We start from the raw sequence: 19148 nt of genomic DNA, 5'->3' as shown, positions 1-19148 counted from the left end.
CACATGCAATGAATGATATTTTGCTACATTTATGTTTTCATAAATAATGTGCCTATTTCCATTTACCCTCTCGATTTGGATGTATGTTTGGGGTTATTATCTTGTGAACAGATCTATTCTTGTCCAAGTCTTAACCTTCTGGTGGAAGCAATCAGGTTTTAGGCTAAACTGTGGCTGCATCTATCAAGCATTTTTAGTAAAGTTGTGTGTAAATGTTTTCGTAGATCACACCAAACTAAAAATTCCCACCAGTTTTATAAAAATGTAGTTGATACTGGTTTTCTTCATACTCGTGTGCATATGTTGAGGAACAGCTCAAAGAGAGCTGAAACTACTAAATGAGGACAAGACCGCATGAGTAAAGGAATTTCTAAGAGGGAGATGGGGAAGTTATTTTGTCTCATGTCTCAAAAAAAATATTATATTATTTAGATGTTTAACAGCACCTGAGAAGCCAAAATCTGGGGACAAATTACAGAAAAGGCGATTTAGGTGTAAGGTGAAAACTGAGCGGCAAAAACTTTATAGTACAGGTGATCATGGGCTATATAACACATTGCAGATTGAGACATACCAGGTTGTCACTTACTGTTCACTAAGCTTTAAAGGCACACTGCATGTACCTTTCTAGGTAAAATACACAAGCTAAATGTGTACACTTAAGGGGTACCACCCCAATGTAAGGAATGATATATTATTCAGAAACCTTTTTTAAGAACAGTAATTAGGTTAATGAACCTGGCAGTGGCAGCTCAGTGGTTAAGCCTTTGGAGTACTGATCAGAAGGTTGTCCCAGCACTGCGAAGCTGTCATTGTTGTCTTCTTGAGCAAGGCCCTTAACCCTCAACTGTTGTAGACATGAGATAAATGTAACGTTCACTTCTGTAAGTCGCTCTGCATGAGGGTGTCTCCTAAATACCATAAATGTAAATGATGTCTACAGTAGGGGTGCATGGTGGCTTAGTGTTTAACACATTTGCCTTGCATCTCCAGGGTTGGGGGTTCAATTCCCACCAAGGCTTTCCTCTGGGTACTCCAGTGTCTTCCCCTTAGTCCAATATGTGTTGTATGGCTGACTGGCATGTCTAAATTGTCTGCAGTGTGCACTTGTGCCCTGCGATGAGTTGGCACCCTGTCCAGGCTGTCCCCTAGGAGAGTGGTCTTCAAAGTGGGGGCCTCCAGGGGGCGCCCGGGAGTCCTCAACAATTTGGTGTGAAAAATAAATAATGTATGTTTTCTCTTTCTCACGCTCAGACAACCACACACACACACACACACACACACACACACAATCAATTCCTAATGCAATGTAAAGATGTAATTATAAATTTAAAAGGGGGGGGGGTATATATTCAGAAGTCTGTATTTATAATGTGTTTTAAAGAAATCTTGCAAAAGGGGGGCCTCGGTCAAATTTTAACACCATTTGAGGGGCCTCGCCCTGGAAAAGTTTGGGAACCCCTGGTCTAGGATATCCCCCAGGCTCCCTGTGACCCTGTGTAAGATAAACGGTACCGAAAATGGATGGATATTTACAGTTGTATGCAGTCTGGAATGGTGGTATTGTGCTGTTTTTAGCATGGAACAATAGTGGGCCTACGCCACCTAAGGTGACTGCTAAGCTCATCCTTGTGCATCCTGTCCTCACTGTGCATCCTCATCTATAATGTAGCATAATAACAGCTGGCACGACAGAACCGCAGGTTTAATCTGTATTCATCTACGTCCAGCTCCAGTGTAGTCAGCAAAACGCTGTTTTAAACCATGACCCGAAAATGGTCCAGACTCCAAGGAAATTAAAGCGCCAGCAGCGTCTGAAAAAAAAAAAAAATAATAATAATGAAAAAAAAGGGGGGGCAGTTTTAAAGGGCGAGATCGGTGTTGAAGTGCGGATGGGGCAAACCACATAAGCGGAGAGGAAGTGAGAGAGAGACAAGAGCAGTATCTGCACGCATCCTGAAGCGCGTCGCACCACTGACAGCGTACACACAACAGCTGGACGGAACCACGACCATGTCGGTAAACAGCACGGGGTGTCTTAACCGGACATCACCGCTGTCTTTTACCGGGATGCGGATTTCTACAGGCCGCTGACTGAAACACCGCAACGTAGGCTGCGTTTTTCACTGTCTGCTCATGATTCTATCCAATACTACACCCAAACCCCGCATGCTACCCCACAGCTGGCTGTTCTGTGCGGCATGCGGTGTTGGATGTAGTCCAACAGAACATGTTGGATTTGACTTTAACGTGCTGAAGGTTGAATGATGGGGTTTGCTGATATTGTTGTTTAGGAATCGACGCTGTTATTGTTGTGACATTCCTCTCAGGCATTCAACACAACGCGCTTATTATTCAGGATCTTTGTCTGTGGATATGTCATGGTTACATCTAAAGCGTTTACTTTGAGGTGTAAACAAATGAGCATCACTAACACGTCATATGAGGAGACGATCAGCATCAGCATCATCATCCTTTACGTTGCTTTTTAATTTATATAACGAGGTCTGGTGTTGCTCAGAGACTAGCTGTGTTTCCTCTGTTTATTATTAATCTCATCCACCTGCGTAATAGCGCACTGCGCATTTTTTACAGCAGGTGCAATTCTGTGATATGCATTTAATTATTTGGCGATATATAGATAGAATTACTGTGATGCATGTAATCATGCAGGCATGTTGGAGGTCAGAAGTGCTAAGTGGGCTGTTTCAGGGGTTTCTGTTCTATTTTGGTATGTTTTTTTTTTACAGAGGTAAGGTCTGTCCCAGCAAACTTGCTGGACTCCATTCTCCTTGTTTACTGGTGATGGGGAAACACGACTCAATCCGCTGATTCAGCTCTTTGAAACAAACCTAAAAGTCAATCTACTTACGCTCACAATTTGGATTTGTTTGATTCACTAGCAGTAAAGTGTGTTGTGTATTCCAGGGGTTCCCAAACTTTTCCAGGGTGAGGCCCCCCAAATGGCATTAATATTTGTCCGAGGCCCCCCTTTTTCAAGGTGTCTTTAAAACACATTAAACAAGCAACATTCATCTTCACTAATCATCTTCAGTTCATTCTGCTCTGCTGGGGGGGGAATCGAGGTAGAAATTCTAATGGTTTCCACTACAAATACCAGTACAAACCATCAGCTAACCATTAAAACTATTACCATTACTGGTCCTTAATGGTACACACTAGACATAACATGCCTCACATGGAAACAAATTAGCAGTAGAGACCCACAGGGACCATTACAGTTTCCAATAAAACCAGTACAGTTCCTATTATAACCATTAAAACCATTACAACTTTTTTGAGGGTTTCGGGTTTTTTAGGCAGGATGGTCAGAGTCATGGTGAGCACTGGAACACAGGGCAGCAATACACCTTTGGATGTGATGCCAGTCCATCACAGGGCACGCACGCATGCACACACAAACACACACACCTAGAGCCAATATAATGTAGCCAGGACCAACTTAATGGGGCCAATTAAGTAGCCTGTCCACCTACTGGCATATTTTTATGGGCAGTGGTAGCTCAGTGTATAAGACGTTGAACTTCTGACTGGAAGCGCATGAGTTCAGCTGCCACTGCTGGGCCCTTGAGCAAGGCCCTTAACCCTCAACTGCTCAGTTGTATAAATGAGATGAATGTAAGTCGTTCTGGATAATTGCAGCAAATGTAAATGTAAAGGTGGGGGAAACCAAAGAACACAAGGACCACAAGCACAGAAACTCCACAGAGGCACTAAATGTGATCAGGATTGAACCTGGGACCTTGGACTGTGAGGCAGCAAAGCAACCTACTACACCACTGTGTCACTCGTTTTCTGTTTTACCGCCATACATAGCACTGACACGGCCATTCTTCAATTTGACCTTGGTCTTTAGATATTTTCGCCCATAATTTAGTATCATAATAGTTGATCTCTGTGCCACAATTTGGGAGTAAATTGTTTTATGCTGATGACCATGCATGCTTCAGCTGTTAATATTAATGTTGGAGCTTGTTATGGACAAGTTAAATTGTTTGAACGGACAGTTAAACTGCCAGGAATTATGATGACCTTCTTCTTCTTCTTCTTCTTCTTCTTCTTCTTCTTCTTCTTCCTCTTCTTCTTCCTGCCGCTGCCCTGTGCTTTCAGAGTTTGTATGTTCTCCCTGTGTTGTGGGATTTCCTCCAGCTAATCTGGTTTCCTCCCCCAGTCCAAAGACATGCATGGTAGGCTAATTGGTGCATGAATGTAATTGTGCCCTGAGGTGGATTGGCAGCTGGTAGGATAAGCGGTATAGAAAATGGATGGATGGATCATCATCATCATCATCATCATCATCATCATCATCATCAAAAAAGCATTAAAAAAAAAATACTGGATAAACACAAGCATCACTTTCTGTTTAACATGTTAATATCACTTGGACCATCATGCTGCCATTTACAGTATGTTTATCTTTGTACTATGACAGGCCTGCCTTTCATTATCTGCATTATCTGTAGGTTTTTGACCTGCAGATTTTGATCAAATAAGTCCATTCCATGTGTTAGTAGATCTCTCGAGACCCCACCAGTTTCCTGTCCTCTCATGCCACCAGGTCTTATTTGTAGTTATTGTTGTTTGTAAGCATGGAGGTTGTGTCTGTCAAATTTGTGAAAATTTTTGTCGATATTTCAATATCTTTAATGACTTACCTCAAATCATCCTATACGGATAGTAATGTTTCACTGTTCACAACATTGGTCACTGGAACTTTTACGGACGAGTTTGGGTCTTTTGCAAATGACTTTTAAAGGAAAATTGCAATTACATTTACAGTACAAATGTGTGATAGCACTTATTGTGTAGGCTACAGTCACATTCAAGCTTTCAAATTGTAAACGTCTGTATAACAGTCTCTTATGGCAATGAAAAGACTTGTGTTTATGTGAAAATAGTAGTCCAGATAAACCGCTATAAGACATACAATTAATCACTTCAATTATACTTTACACTAAGGCAGTGCTTGGCAAAAAATTCAACATGTGGCAGTCTTATGTGTGAAAGTGCCACAGATGGCACCATATGAGCTACTCAGCTATTCATATGGTGAGGTTTCTACATGCAGAAATCTCAGAAGTTTCAACTCATTAGCAGGAACTCTTTAATGTCATCATTTACAGAAATGTAATAGAGAATTGTACTTGGATGATCCTTATTGATCAACAACGCATTTAGCAGTTTGTAAAATTATTTTGTCATTGATATTCTGTCCACACACTATTTGCATTAATTCTAAAACATTTTGTGACGCAATATATTTTCATTTGATTAAAATCGCAATGTATCGACACTAAAGTTAAAACACAGTGATTTATCCTTTTAAAGAGTAATATGTGTCATTGACTCAATTAGTAGGGTTCCATATGCCTTATGCAGTACTGAAAATGCTTTATTGACACATTATTATTCGAGTCAATAAGAACATAGTTTTTTTTGTTTTGGACAAACAGTGCAATTAAGTGGTTCATGGTAGTGGACTCAAATGTTTGGTCCCTATTGTACTTCATTTCAGTAGTATAATCAAAGTACGAGATGGATCAGTTATTAATCTGATCATATGTTTTCTTTCAGAAAGGAGGGAAGGACAGCAGACGCTCTAAAACAGTCCGAGTGCTTTGTGAACGCTGCGTTAGTTGACCTCACCCACCAACGATCATGTTATCCATCTTGGCTGCGGGCTCTGTGTTTTTCCCTGGGCTTTTCCTCTTGTCCAAGCAGTGTCTGAAACGGCTGCCTGGTCTAGGCTGGCACGAGGGGGATGCGGTGATAGTGTCAGCCAGGTAAAGTACACAGTGCTGCTTTAGAAAGGGCAATGATTCTAATGCTTTTGGTTTTCATTCATAGAGTAATGCAGGATTGTACATGTTAGTTGTTAATATATACAAAACACACACCAGGTTGGTGTCATCCGTTCAAGCCGTCATGGCCTCCTCAGCTGGTTACATCATCTCAACTTCCTGTGATGACATCATCAAGGATCAGTAAGTTGTTATTTAATGGAGTTGCAAACTGATCTTTATCAAATCTTTAAAAAAAAAAAAAAAAAAGTTAAAAAAAAAATAATAATAATCGCACTTAGTATCCCATTTCAGCAGATAGAGTAATTACTAATACAGATAATTTCATTCAGCATATTAGCAGGATAAACATATTTTCTAGATTTTTATAGATTTTTGTGTCACACTGGTTTATGTAAGTATATAATTAGATAAATGTGAGGCTAAGCCGTGTGATTTGATGCCCCTAAGGCCCAATTCAACTAGTGCTAGTTTGGGGAATCTTTTTTTGTGCAGTAATGTTTATGGGGTCTTGTATAATATTAGGTCATGCATATTTATCCTGAGGAAACTAGATACTAAGAATAGCACCAGTTAAACTGCTCATACTGTTGCATGTATAAGAAAAAAGGAAGAATGTCAACTCTTTTGATCAGCTATGGCGTTGAGAGGATTTTATATGTTTTGTCAAAAATCCAGATCAGCTTGTTTTTCATTATCTTTGAAAAGAACCATCTGTTTAAAGCACCGGGTCTTTAGAAGTGTGAGAGCCATGTGTTTTAAAGAATATGATCTTTCAGGCACTGGCTGACCACATCCTACATCCTGTTCGCCGTGCCCTACTTCGTGTACGATATATACGCCATGTTCCTGTGCTACTGGCACAAGCTTCAGGTCAAAGGTCACGAGGTGGATAACGGCCCCAAGTCCAAGTCTGTGGCCCTGAGCAGCTACCTCCGCAGAGAGTTCCTCATGGTCTTACATCATGTAGTCATGGTCACCGTGTGCTTCCCCGTCTCCGTGGTAACTGTCGCCATGCATGTTTTTGTTTGTGTAGTTTTCTGGAAAAAGAAAATCTTGGGCCTCATTTTTGACCTGGATAAATCCAGCATTAGATCAGAACGTAGTCTTGGGTTTTCTCCCCATCAGAAGTTATTTTTGAGTAAACATAGGATTACAATTGTACGTTTTATCACGTTTTTCAAAACAACATAAATGGTTTCTATCCAGACTAGTGATTCTGTATAATTCTACTGGCCTTTTAGTATGCTGTACATTTAGGCCCCGGGGTCTCAGAGTGGGGCCCCAGAGGTCTGTGAAGCATATGGGATTTTTAATTTTCTTGCAGTGGTGAAAATCACAACCCACCATTACCAGAGTTATTATGATTTTTTTTTATTGAGTTCTTACTTATAGTTATGAGCCTATTTTCCTGGTGAATAGAAATGAATGGGATGAATTTAAACTATTAACTCTATATCAGATATGCCCATAAATAATGTCAACTTGAATCAAATGACAGTTTTAATGTAAAAAAAAAAAAAAATGTTTTATAAGTTTAGAAATAGAAAGGTTTCCCTGGCTGCTAGGCAGCCATTTAGGCAATGGCTTTATTTTAGTTTAATTTTTTTAATTTCTAGTCTAGTTGTTTTGCGGTTGTGAGACATTCAGTCATAAGTGTCATGTAAACACTCTAGAATCTAAGAGTGCCGTAGTATCTCATTTCACATCTTAGCGGAAGGAAATAGAAATAAGAAAACGAATGATTCTGAAGAAACGTGAGTCTCGAAGTCACGTTGAAAGGTTTTCTACACTAGAACCCATGCCTAAGCTAAGTTTGGTCTGGTGAGTTGTTGCTTGTACATTCTATGTGTTAATGTGATGCTGTTTTTCCTTTCTCAGTTCTGGAGGCAGGGGAAGGGTGATTACTTCCAGGGCGTCATGTTCCTAGCTGAGCTCAGCACTCCCTCCGTCTGCTTAGGCAAAATCCTTATTCAGGTACATTCATTATTGATTTGATGAGTGTTTTCCCGTCCATCCCTCTGGCCTTTTCTAATACTTATTCATCACTCTCCCTGAGTCTTAAACAACAACGCATGCAATATTTAGCATGCAGTGATCACACTGTACATTAATGCACATTTATTAATGCCTTTCCTTATGGAGTATTTTCCTCTGGGATTTTTTCCTTGTAAGTGTAGTCTCTGGCTTACTGATTAGGCATCTAAATCTCCTGTAAAACGTCTTTGATAACATCTATTGTTAAAAGCTCGATCCAAATAAAATTTGTATGAATTTATAGCATGGCCGTATGGGATGTGAGGCAGTTAGCCGATGCTAGAAATATTAGGTCTCTGCACAGGTGATCACTTTAAGACTACACGAGATGCCGAACCACCCCTAAATTTTTATTAAAGCGCAGTAATGAAATATTTCTATAGTCAATTTAGAATTGTGCCTACATTATTCATCAGTCTTGGAAATTCAATATTTTAGCGAATCAAAATATTACAAAATCTCACTGCAACATCACGCTGTTTGTTCATTAAACGCAAACTGTTTTCAGTGGACAGCGCAGCCTGCGTGGAAATCTCATTTGAAGCGCGTAAATACCCTGCCGAGAGAACTCCATTGACAGGCCTTCAATGGCATCCTATGGCAAATTCAAGTACATTGTGTTTCAATTGGAGCAAATAAGAATGTTCATTGGACAGCCGCCTTTTAATACATGATTTTGGGTCCCACACAGCTTCACTCTGAGTCAGTGAGTGTGTGGGCGGGTGGTTTCATTTTGCATAGAAATGAAACAGATAAAACGGATGAACATCACAGATGAAACAAATAAGACATAATACACAGAGATATGCACTTCAATAACAAACACCTGTGCTCCCCCTTATTTTAAAAACCACCAGCCACAACTGGGTCTCTGTATGCCTGCGCATAAGCAAAACAGAACACGTGTCAGTGTGCAAGCCCTGACTTGAAAGGCCTAGTGCACTCTCAAGAGATCTTTCAGCTACAGTGCATGGAAAAGGACATATTTACATGTACCTATACTGTGATGCGGTTTGAGCTAGGAATGGCTATTTGTTTTTAAGGGGAAGAATGCAAAAATTGTTATCTTTTCTTAAGTCTAGTCTACTATTTTCCTGCTCAGAGCCTCTCACAGCTAAGTATATCCTCATAAGCACATCTGACACCAATAACCATACCATGTTCAAAGTCACTGTGATCACGTTTCTTTTCCTTCATTTATGATTGTATTTTGTTGCTAACTGTGCCTCATTACTTCATTCCTTTTTTTAAATGATTATTCTGTAATTACAGTGCCTTCTTCAGACAGCACATGCTGTGTATACTAAACAGTGTGCTAATCACTGTTTCCCACATTGGAAAATCAGCAGAACACTATTATATACACTAGATAAGCACGCACAACATTCGCAAACTCTTCAAAACAATTATTTGAGATGTATCAAACCTTATTTTTACAAAATAAATAATCCTCTCTAAGATGGCAATATGTGAGGAAATACATCTTTGTTCACTGTATTTCTCAGTAAAAGTTGTTCACCAAACAACGCAGTGCATTGTAAGTATTTTGCAGCTGTTAGGACATATTGTTTATACTCTTTGCATTGCTGGGCATTGTGGGATTGACAGAGTGCACTGGATTTGTCTACTTTCAGACACCACTTCAAAATGGCAGACCTAAAACATATATATATGGGCACTATATAGTGAATAAGGCATTTTGGGCATAGTTAAACTTTACAATTTTTCTTTTCTTTCATTGTTCTAACCCTCTGCCTCATTCCCCCCCCATTTGTTTAGTTCAAACTTATTTCCAGATTACGCATTTGTGTTTTTACCCTTTCACTTGCACTTTCTCTCAGTATAAGCAGCAGCACACACTACTTCACAAAGTGAATGGGGCTCTCATGCTGGTCACTTTCTTCATCTGTCGAGTCCTTCTCTTCCCCTACCTCTACTATGTTTATGGCAGGTATGGGTCTCATCTCCCAACTTCTGGCTATTTCTCTCTCTTTTGCTCTCTGTCTCTCTCCCTCTTTCTCGCTCACTTCCCTTTTTCCAATTGATAACATGTAATGGGTATCTATCAAAAAACACACGAAAGATAAGCTCTTTCTTTGCTTCGCATTTACTGATGCCTTCTGTTTACGTGAAATCTTTTTTGCCATCTTTCCCTTTTCAGGTACGCATCAATCCCTTTTTACCAGGTCCCTCTTGCTGTGCCGTGGCAGTGTAACTTGGGTGCTGCGCTGCTCATGGCACCGCAGCTGTACTGGTTCTGCCTCATCTGCCGCGGGGCTCTGCGCTTGTTCACTGGTGGCTCCTCACGTTCCCGTTGCCCTACCTCTCCCTCTAAGCTCCTCCTAGATGGACACACATCTTTTCAGACAGGCAATGGCTACTGTGGTCAGGCGGCCACTCTCGACCCGCCCACCACCACGATCCACTAAGAGTGACACTTAGCTAAAGAACAAATGTATGTGTGTATGTGTGTGTATGAGTTTGAGACTAAATGGGTCACAAAATGAGTCTGAATGAATTAACTGTGAAGAAGAGGAAACGAAGTGACACTGGATGTGCAGTACTATAGCAGTACATTACAGCATTCTGTTTAGCTCCAAGACCCATGTACTGCATATAGGACTGCTTTAGTAGACATATAAGAGCTGTGCTCACACACACACACACACACACACACACACACACACACACACACACACACACACACACACACACACACACACACACACACACACACACACACACACACACACACACACACACACACACACACAAAAAAAAAAGACTGGAATGAACTTTGCAGTTGTGTTTGCACAATAGTTTCAACACCTGAGGCAATATGTGTCATTATTATGCATTATATGACACTAAATGGGTTATGGCTGATTAGATAGGCATGTATTGGTTTTGTGCAAGAAATCATACATTTAATGATGAATAAACGTGACGGAAATTTCATGGAAAAATCCAAATCGAAATGCAAATATTTTCAAATAAGAGTTTGGTTTTAGATAAACCTAACTGGCAATAAAACCTAAATTGGTTACATAAGCAAGATCTTGCGTATGTAAAACAGAGATCTGCAAAGACATGAGATTTTTCAACCTCTACAGAAAAACCTTTCTGGAATGTATTATTTTGTACATGCTAGTTCCTTGTTTTTAGACAGCCTGGCTACGCTTAATAACCGAAGCATAAAAGAAAAGGTGAGATGCTACTCAAAAGTCCTGTCCTAAGGCCTTATGGTGACCTGTAGATTGACTTTAAGGCAGAACATTCAGGTAGATCTTAACCAGCACTATCAACTGTATCTATCTATATATCTATCTATATATACTACTTGTATATACAAAGATAAAATAGACAACCCTGAATTTATAGGTGAGAAACGAACGATCAATATATCGCTGCCTTATCCATTTTGGAATTTTGTGTCATTTTAGTTTTTGTTTGCTTTTTTGGATATAGGAGAGTAGTTAAATGAAAAACAAACAAACAAACAAAACAAAACAAAACAAAACAAAAAACTACAGTGTGGGCAAGTCAAAGGTGAAAATTTTCTCAAGATTTTTGTTTATGCTTATTCTTTGATGACAAGTCCAAATTTATTTATTCATTCTTTCGTTAAAATGTCATTTTGAAAAAATCGAATTATTTAGTGTTCTGTCCATTCAGTCCAAGATTTATGTTCGTTATCATACTGGTTATGAAAATGTATGTTGAAACTGATAGCCTGTATTGAATTCCTAAATTATTAAAGTTATGGACATATGACCCTACAGTAAACCTGAAATGCTTGCAAACGCTGTCTTGCTTTTCAGTTTTTTGGAATGACGATGGAATAAACTACATACAGGAGGGAAACTACATCCGGTAGAGACAGTGTTCAGTGTGGTGTTTACTCATTTAACGATGATCTTTGTGCTGGAACGTTGGCTAGTTATGTAATCTTGCTTCATGATGTTAATTAGTGAATTCCACCATTTAAAAAAAATGTCTGTAATGTGCTCATTGACAAACTAAATCATTCAGTTGTTCACAATGGCTGAGGTAGAATCAAGGGAATAAGCATTTAAAGCCTCTGAAAGCTGCACCATAAAAAGTTATTTTTAGATACAGTATGAGACACCTTGTAGAGAAGTGCATAGAGACTGGGATCCCACAGGACTAAACCAAAAACAAGGCCACATTCATTAACATGGGAGCCTATTGGGTACTTGTGCCATGTAACACATTAACCTCATTCATGCATTCATCTCCAGCAACTGCTTTGTTCAGATCAGAGCCACAGTAGTTTAAATTTTTCATTTGTACATTTCTATTTTGGGAAATATTGCAGGTATGATTATTGAGGAGCTGTTTTACCTCTCACCTCACAAAATCTATAGGTTCTGGCCTACAGAGTAATTTTTGTAAATAAATGAGAGGTTTATGTCTACAGACTGCAGACCTGTATACTGAGATGACATGTAACTTACTGTTAGCAATGAGGGTTAAAAAAATAAATAAATAAAAAAAAAATAAAAAAAAGAACTGTGACAGTACAGTAACCAGTAACTTCCTTAATGAAACTAAAACATAACACATCAGGACGGAAGGAAATTGGTGGCGTCTGTGCAGGAAACCATGTCAAATGAAATTTAGTGGGTGGGTTGATACGACCATCAACTCACAATGCTAATATTTCAAGTAATCCCAGGGTTTGGAGATAAAACTGTGACTACATTGCTCACTATAGAAGGCAAAGACAAAACAAAAGCTACTAGCATTGACTTCCACGTGAAAATTGGTTTATATAATGCAATAACCCCCCCCCCATCAGCACTAGGGGGAATTCGGTTCTATAACTATTGCTACACTTTATGAAAATGGGCCGAATATTCATATAGAAAATAAACAACACATGTAATGATTGTTAACCTGGGGAGACACTGTATCATTTGATGTTAACAGGCTCAAATGCAATTTATTTATGGACACTCCTAATATTTAGTGAAGCCTTATCTGGACAGAATAACAGCACTGAATCTCTAATGTCTAACAAGGTTGGATCTTAGATTTGGTTGGAAGATCCTCATAGATTTACAAATGTCTGCTGCCCTCTTCAGTTCACACTACAGGTTGTAAAATCTGGACACTGAGATGGCCATCGCACAATTGTGCAGGTACGTTTGGGGTCTTGTTGAAAGCGCCATCTACAACCAAGTCTTAACCTCTTGGCAGAGCTGGCCAAGTTTTAGGCTGGAATATCCTGGTATGTGCCAGAATTCATGATGGCACCAACCTTCATAACAGCCCCAAGTATCAGTGAATCACTCTTTATTTGAATTTACACAAATATTACGATGTTAGATAGCAGATATATTTGCTGGGATTGTTTTAGCTGATTTTATATTGTTTACATGGTTAAACAAGCTTGGAATATATTTGTTAATACAATGCAATATTGAATGTCAGTGCTGATGTCAATACTTTACAGCATTTATTCATCCATGTGGTTTCAAAGTTCTGAGAGTGAAGATGAGCTTTTCCCCCTTACGTTTCCTCTCTTCTTTGCTCCCATAACAACTAGTAATGCAAACAGAGTCATTTATGTTACGTCCACTGCTATTGATATGTCTCTACACTGGAATCTGATGGTATGACGGTGCTCAACAAAATGAACAGCCAGACTCTTCTTGGTTTCTGTGCAAAAGCTCTTTTTCTACAGTCAAATGGCCAATACTTAAGGTCAATATTGCAAATAAAATATTTACAGATTTCATACTGTTTGAAGCCCTTGTGTGATCTTATTAAGTACTTAATAAATTATTGTTAATTATTTTTTTATTGTTCACAACTCACAGAGGTTTTCAACAGTATGAACAGTATGAAATCTGTAAATATTTTTATTTGCAATATTGAAACCGTTATTAAATTGTGTAAGGGTTTGTTCATTGATAAATTAAACACTGTTCTGGTTGGAAAATTGCTGTTATATGGCCGGATTAATAGACTATAGACCAATTATTTTTATTTATTTATTTATTTATTTGGGGGGGGGGGGGGGGGGCATGTATTACTTTTGTCTGTTGTGTGTTATTGCTTAATAGTGAAGTACTTAATCTTAAAAACATATAAATATATACATATTTCCATGAATGTACCATACCACTTTGATTAACCTTCACATTTTATCAATATAAATGTAGTTTATATACATTATTAATTATATATTATTAAAAAAAGACTACTGTTGGAGTCTAGGGGTTACATGTAAATCACAAATAAAATAACAACAATAATAATTATGATGATGTTGATAATAATAATCATCATAATAATAATAATAATAATAAAAAAAGACTAATGCTGGAATCTAGATATTAAATACTTACCACTCATACTTACTACACATTTTATGACGAGGTGATGACTACGAGGTGGTGAGTGTGAGGTGATTAATATGAGGTGATGAGTATGAATATGGTGAATATGAGGTTTCGAAGATTATCGCTCTCTCATATATATTGGAATTAAACTAGAATGGATTCGGACGGGCCTTCTGATAAATTCCTCCTCCTCCTCCTAAACAGGATTTACACGCTGCCTTCTACTAGGATTGGCTTCTTCGTTGTCCTCTTCATCCCTCCTCCTCCTCTGGCTTTGGATGGGAATCGAAACGTGGCCTACAACACAAAGTTGACCAGCCAAAAAGTCCGTTCTGTTGACACTGATACGAACAGGGGATGCAGGAGTAACAGAAGGGGGTGGGGCCATCACAGTGGATGGTCTTCTTACAGGAAATAGCCTCCTCACAGGGGTTGGTCTCTCAGGAGCTAGCCTCCTCACAGGGGATGGTCTTCTTATAGTTGATGTTGTTCTTAAATGGGATGAGAATCTCACAGGGGCTGGTATTCTAAAAGTGGTTGAGAGTCTCAGTGCAGATGGGTCTGGTGAAGGGGATGGGCTTCTTACAGGAGACTGCCTGAGGAAACAGGGTGTGATTCTCAGAGCAGATGGGCCTGGAACAGGGGATGGGCTTCTCGAAGGACATGAGCTTCTAAAAGGCACCTCATGCTCATCACCTTCTTGCTCCTCCTCATGCTGGTCAGACATTTGGAAGTCATCCTCGTAGTCAGTGTCCACAGTGTTGTAGTGGAGCTCATCGGCAGCAAATAGCGGCTCAAATGATGAATCCCTCCGTCTTCCTGTGTCGAAAGAGATGAACAGACAGTGAGACACAACTGCATGTCTCGTAAAACGAACCAGAAAATCCTCACTCTAAACAGTCCTTTGTACAAAACGTATTTACACAAGATAATTGTAAATTACTGTCATCTTCCTGTAATGGTTCATACATCCTCAGTATTTACGTAATAGCTGCATGTAGATGCGGGTGTTACGGTGTCACGACTTCACCGTTAGTCACGCTGTATAATCAGACACTTACCTCACTGCTCACTTTTTCCCCCAAAAAGGGTTTGAGATATTGCCCATCAGTGTTGTTGCGTGACTGAGAGGCATGTAGGGAAACACAAAGACATTGTGTGCACTCCTCAGACTCCCCCTCTCTGTTTAACCCCACACTACATTCCCTTATGCATTCCACAGTCACCAAACACCACTGAAAATGAGTTAATATATAACATACAAGCTAAGTTAAAAATGCTTATCCTTGTGTGAATGATAATGATAGTAGAATAACATTAATTAGATAGTGTTTTAGATCAATTATTCCTCATACTTCCAGAACTAGTTTCTGAACTGCCAGTTTGATGTCCTTTGGAAGTGGTGGAGTCTTCCTGTGCGCTTGTTTCCATACCAAGTACCACTAGCAAAGCTGCCACTTCATGGCACTAGCAGCCATGACCCCATGTGGGAAGCCCGGAAAAAAATCATGCTTACTCTCTTTTCCATTCCCATTTTGCCTAGGAATTGTAATTGGAAATACCATAATTATTTGTTTCTTGCTAATAAGTCCAATTTTGTTATTTCTAAATGTGTGCCGTCACTGACACACTTTGGTGGTGGTAATTATAGTGTTACCAACATATTGCCACATATATATATATATATATATATATATATATATATATATATATATATATATATATATATATATATATATATATATATATATAATGTATTATAAATCATTATGTATTATAAATCATTACAGTATACAGGTGTAGCAGTAAGTTAAAACAGTATTAAGTGTGTTGAAAGATGGTCAGTATGAGCAAATTGTGAATAATTGTCCTGGGATCAGTACTTGATGTTTATAGCAGAAGTTCTTAGGTACATATATGCAATTGTAACATGATTGATTGTTTTCTCTAAATCCAGCAGTCTGATTTGCTTCATACTTTCTGGAAATAATGTCACTATTCCCATTAAACAGTGTGCAAAATATCTCGTATCCGAATTCGTTTTTGAGATATAGAGGCTTTGAAAAAAGGGTGTGGCCCTGTAAAAATGCATGTTACAGAAAAAGTTAAAAAGTTCCATATGTTCCACTCTTGAACTATTCGTGTTAGATGCATAAAATGTTCAGGGATTGTTGTCTAGTATAAGATAGAACCCCGGTGTGTAAGGGCATGGAGACAGGCAGAATTTAATCCCAGCTCCGGGTTCCTTTGCACCATGCTTTTCTACACATCTTCCACAACTTAATAAAATAAAATAAAACAACTCATAAAGAAGCCGTCACTAGCTCATGGCTTGTGTGTCTGTGTGTGTGCTCCTTCCTGCAGACTGTTGAGACCCGATGTTTAGGGTTTTCTTGATTCGTTTCTTTCATACTGGTGGTATTTTGTACATGATTGGTGCTGTTCAGTAATTACCTGCTCAACATTTCTGATCTGCTCATTCAGATGTCTTATATGAAACCACTTGGTAAGAGGCACCAAGAAGAAGAGCTGAACTGTATTGTATTTATTATAACGTGCATATGATATCTGTGTTTGTTTATTGTGCATAAACCATAGTATTTAGAGAAATGAAGAAAACCCTATTCTCCTTTCTGTTGTACGAGTTTTTCCATTGAGGTGAGTTAAATTTGAAAAGCCGTTTACAGTAGGTCTAAGTATATATCGTGTTTTGATCACATTTAATGCCACTGTAGTAATTTTCTGGTTTCTAACTGCTGTTTATTTACAGAAAATCCTTTTTACAGGTTTTGTGCCAGTATTTTACAGTACAATGGCTGTAGTCATAGAAAAATGCTGATATATATATATATATATATATATATATATATATATATATATATATATATATATATATATATATATATATATAGGGTACAGCAATACTTTAGGAGAAAAGTTGTTCATTACATCTCTGGCAACCACAGCTGCCAGCATTTACCATAAAATGCACTGTAAAATGATAATGTACAGTAATATCATATATTTAATGGTAATATATTAAAAGCAAACAGTGTTCATTTGTTAATGTAAAAAGTTTGCCTGTTAATTTTACATCAAAAATCTGGCTGTGTGTATATTAGATTTAAGCCGTATATACTACTTTAGGTTTCCTTACACCACCATGCGTATAATATTAAACGGACTGCTGGGTTACTGGTTTTTCCACAGTCATGCAGTAAAATGAAAATCCTAAACCTTACTATATATTCTTCACTTACAAATTATTATTTTTTCCCCCTCCAACACCAAAACAGAACTTCCATCAATTGATGCTAAAATGATAAGGAACTTCTTTCCATGTGTAGCTTGTTGTGTAAATAGATTGGTAGCACTGAAATATACTGCACCTGTGTTTTGACATGCATCAAAGTCATGAGGGTAACAGGGCACAATTGTTTGTTCATGTCCAACCCTAATTTCCTGTGAAACCATTAGAAGTTTGTATGTTACACTCGATTACAATCAAAGGTTTTGACAAGAAAAGTGTTAAAGAAATCAAAATCATCATCTCAACAAGTTTCATAAAGGAAGCTTCTCTTAAAGTTCCCAAATAGCCTGAGCTCCTAGGTTCTAAAATGAAATCTACTTGTAGGCATGTAGGGAAACCATTTTATTTTACGTAACTACTACTTGATTTAAGTAAAAACTACTTATATTAAGATATATTTTGATCCAGAAATGAGTCCTTATTATTAGTATTATTATTGTTCAGTCCGTACAGGATTTTTTTTGGTGATTGCTGCTGCTAAAAATGCTTGATTTTGCTGCAGCTTTTTCAAAATTTGCAATGCAACTTGCAGATTTTTTTTCTCTTTTTTTTTTGCAGAAAACTACTTGAAGTGGCGAAATTGCACCTGCACGAAATTTCGTCTTTCTCAGTGATGTTTTTTGGCAAATGACTTTTTTTTTTTTTTTTAGCTGTACTCATGTTCAACAAACATGAATAGAAGAGGGCTTTGCCTGAATGTGCATTGCATTGTGATGACCTCACACGACACGTCTTGGCCCAAATCTGTGGAAAACATGCGGTAATTTTCAAAACTTGCAAACTCCTTAGAATATTTCAGAGTTTCCTTGATTTTGCGTTCATTTCTGCAGTCGCAAAATCCTGTGAGGGACTGATTATTATTATTATTATTATTATTATTATTATTATTATGATGTATTTATTTATGTCAACGTGTAAAAAAAAAAAAAAAAAAGACATCTAGGGTGTCCAAACTTTTGACTGCTAGTGTACAGAGATAAATTATTGACGCAGCACAGCAGAATCCAATCCAGACATGGAGTCAGGTAGTTGAGGCATCTTGGTCAGTGACTTTCAGACTTGGCATCTCTTCTCTCCTCTCCTCTCCACTCAAAGCTGGTGTATGGTGGGCGTTCTGGCGCACTATGGCTGCCGTCGCATCATCCAGGTGGATGCTACACACTACTGGTGGTCGAGTAGACCACACCTCCCAATCCCCCCACTCCACCCTAAACCCTGACCCCCCCCCCCCCCCCCCCCCCAATACACTTTGAGTGGCTAGAAAAGCGCTATAAAAATGTAACTGTAAAGATGAGTTGAACTGCTGTGCTGCCACTGTTAAAGTGAAACATTAAATGATCTGACACAGTAAACTACACTGGTTCCCGGTCCACTCTATGGGTCAGGATTTTTGAGTCAGTGTACAGAAAGCAGCTCACTCATTTACATGTCGACTCTACAAATCAAAAGATCATCATCAACATAAGACATTTATTCAACTGAATAATGTTTTGCCTGGAATCTCTTTCATACATTTCACATCAACACAATCACTCAAATCCACAAGTATGTTTAAACCGGATTGTAAAAAAAAAAACCCTCAAAATAAACAAAGAAACAAGTCATCGT

At 38.5% G+C, this 19148-nt stretch overlaps 2 protein-coding genes across 4 annotated transcripts in view; one reads left to right on the top strand and one right to left on the bottom strand.

The window, feature by feature from the left end:
• Positions 1-1428: 1428 nt before the first annotated feature.
• tlcd3bb (TLC domain containing 3Bb) lies at positions 1429-11728 on the top strand. Of its 2 annotated transcripts, none has more exons than XM_017484054.3 (7): positions 1429-2109; positions 5600-5804; positions 5922-6005; positions 6602-6824; positions 7704-7799; positions 9701-9810; positions 10021-11728. In XM_017484054.3, exons 2-7 carry the CDS (start codon positions 5680-5682, stop codon positions 10286-10288), a joined length of 906 nt encoding a protein of 301 aa, XP_017339543.1. In that variant the 5' UTR covers positions 1429-2109; positions 5600-5679; the 3' UTR covers positions 10289-11728. The 2 variants fall into 2 exon arrangements, with proteins under 2 accessions (XP_017339543.1, XP_017339541.1); XM_017484052.3 differs by having other exon boundaries at positions 5596-5804.
• A 7268-nt stretch (positions 11729-18996) lies between these two features.
• pagr1 (PAXIP1 associated glutamate-rich protein 1) overlaps positions 18997-19148 on the bottom strand; it is a 9731-nt gene continuing 9579 nt past the window's right edge. For both annotated transcript variants that reach the window (XM_017484056.3, XM_017484055.3), the window contains exon 5: positions 18997-19148. This exon is cut by the window's right edge and continues 309 nt beyond it. The gene's annotated coding sequence lies outside the window, so the exon portion shown is untranslated.

Source organism: Ictalurus punctatus, chromosome 13, assembly GCF_001660625.3.
Source record: "Ictalurus punctatus breed USDA103 chromosome 13, Coco_2.0, whole genome shotgun sequence".
NCBI lineage: Eukaryota > Metazoa > Chordata > Actinopteri > Siluriformes > Ictaluridae > Ictalurus > Ictalurus punctatus.
The sequence above is the reverse complement of the archived record's forward strand: the minus strand, read 5'-3'. Positions and strand labels throughout refer to the sequence as shown.

Bases quoted from the DNA above. Each gene is read 5' to 3' on its own strand.
- tlcd3bb (XM_017484054.3), top strand. From the start codon at position 5,680: ATGTTATCCATCTTGGCTGCGGGCTCTGTGTTTTTCCCTGGGCTTTTC. The intron at 6,006-6,601 runs GTAAGTTGTTAT...ATGATCTTTCAG, and splicing joins GATGACATCATCAAGGATCA to GCACTGGCTGACCACATCCT. The intron at 7,800-9,700 runs GTACATTCATTA...ACTTTCTCTCAG, and splicing joins TAGGCAAAATCCTTATTCAG to TATAAGCAGCAGCACACACT.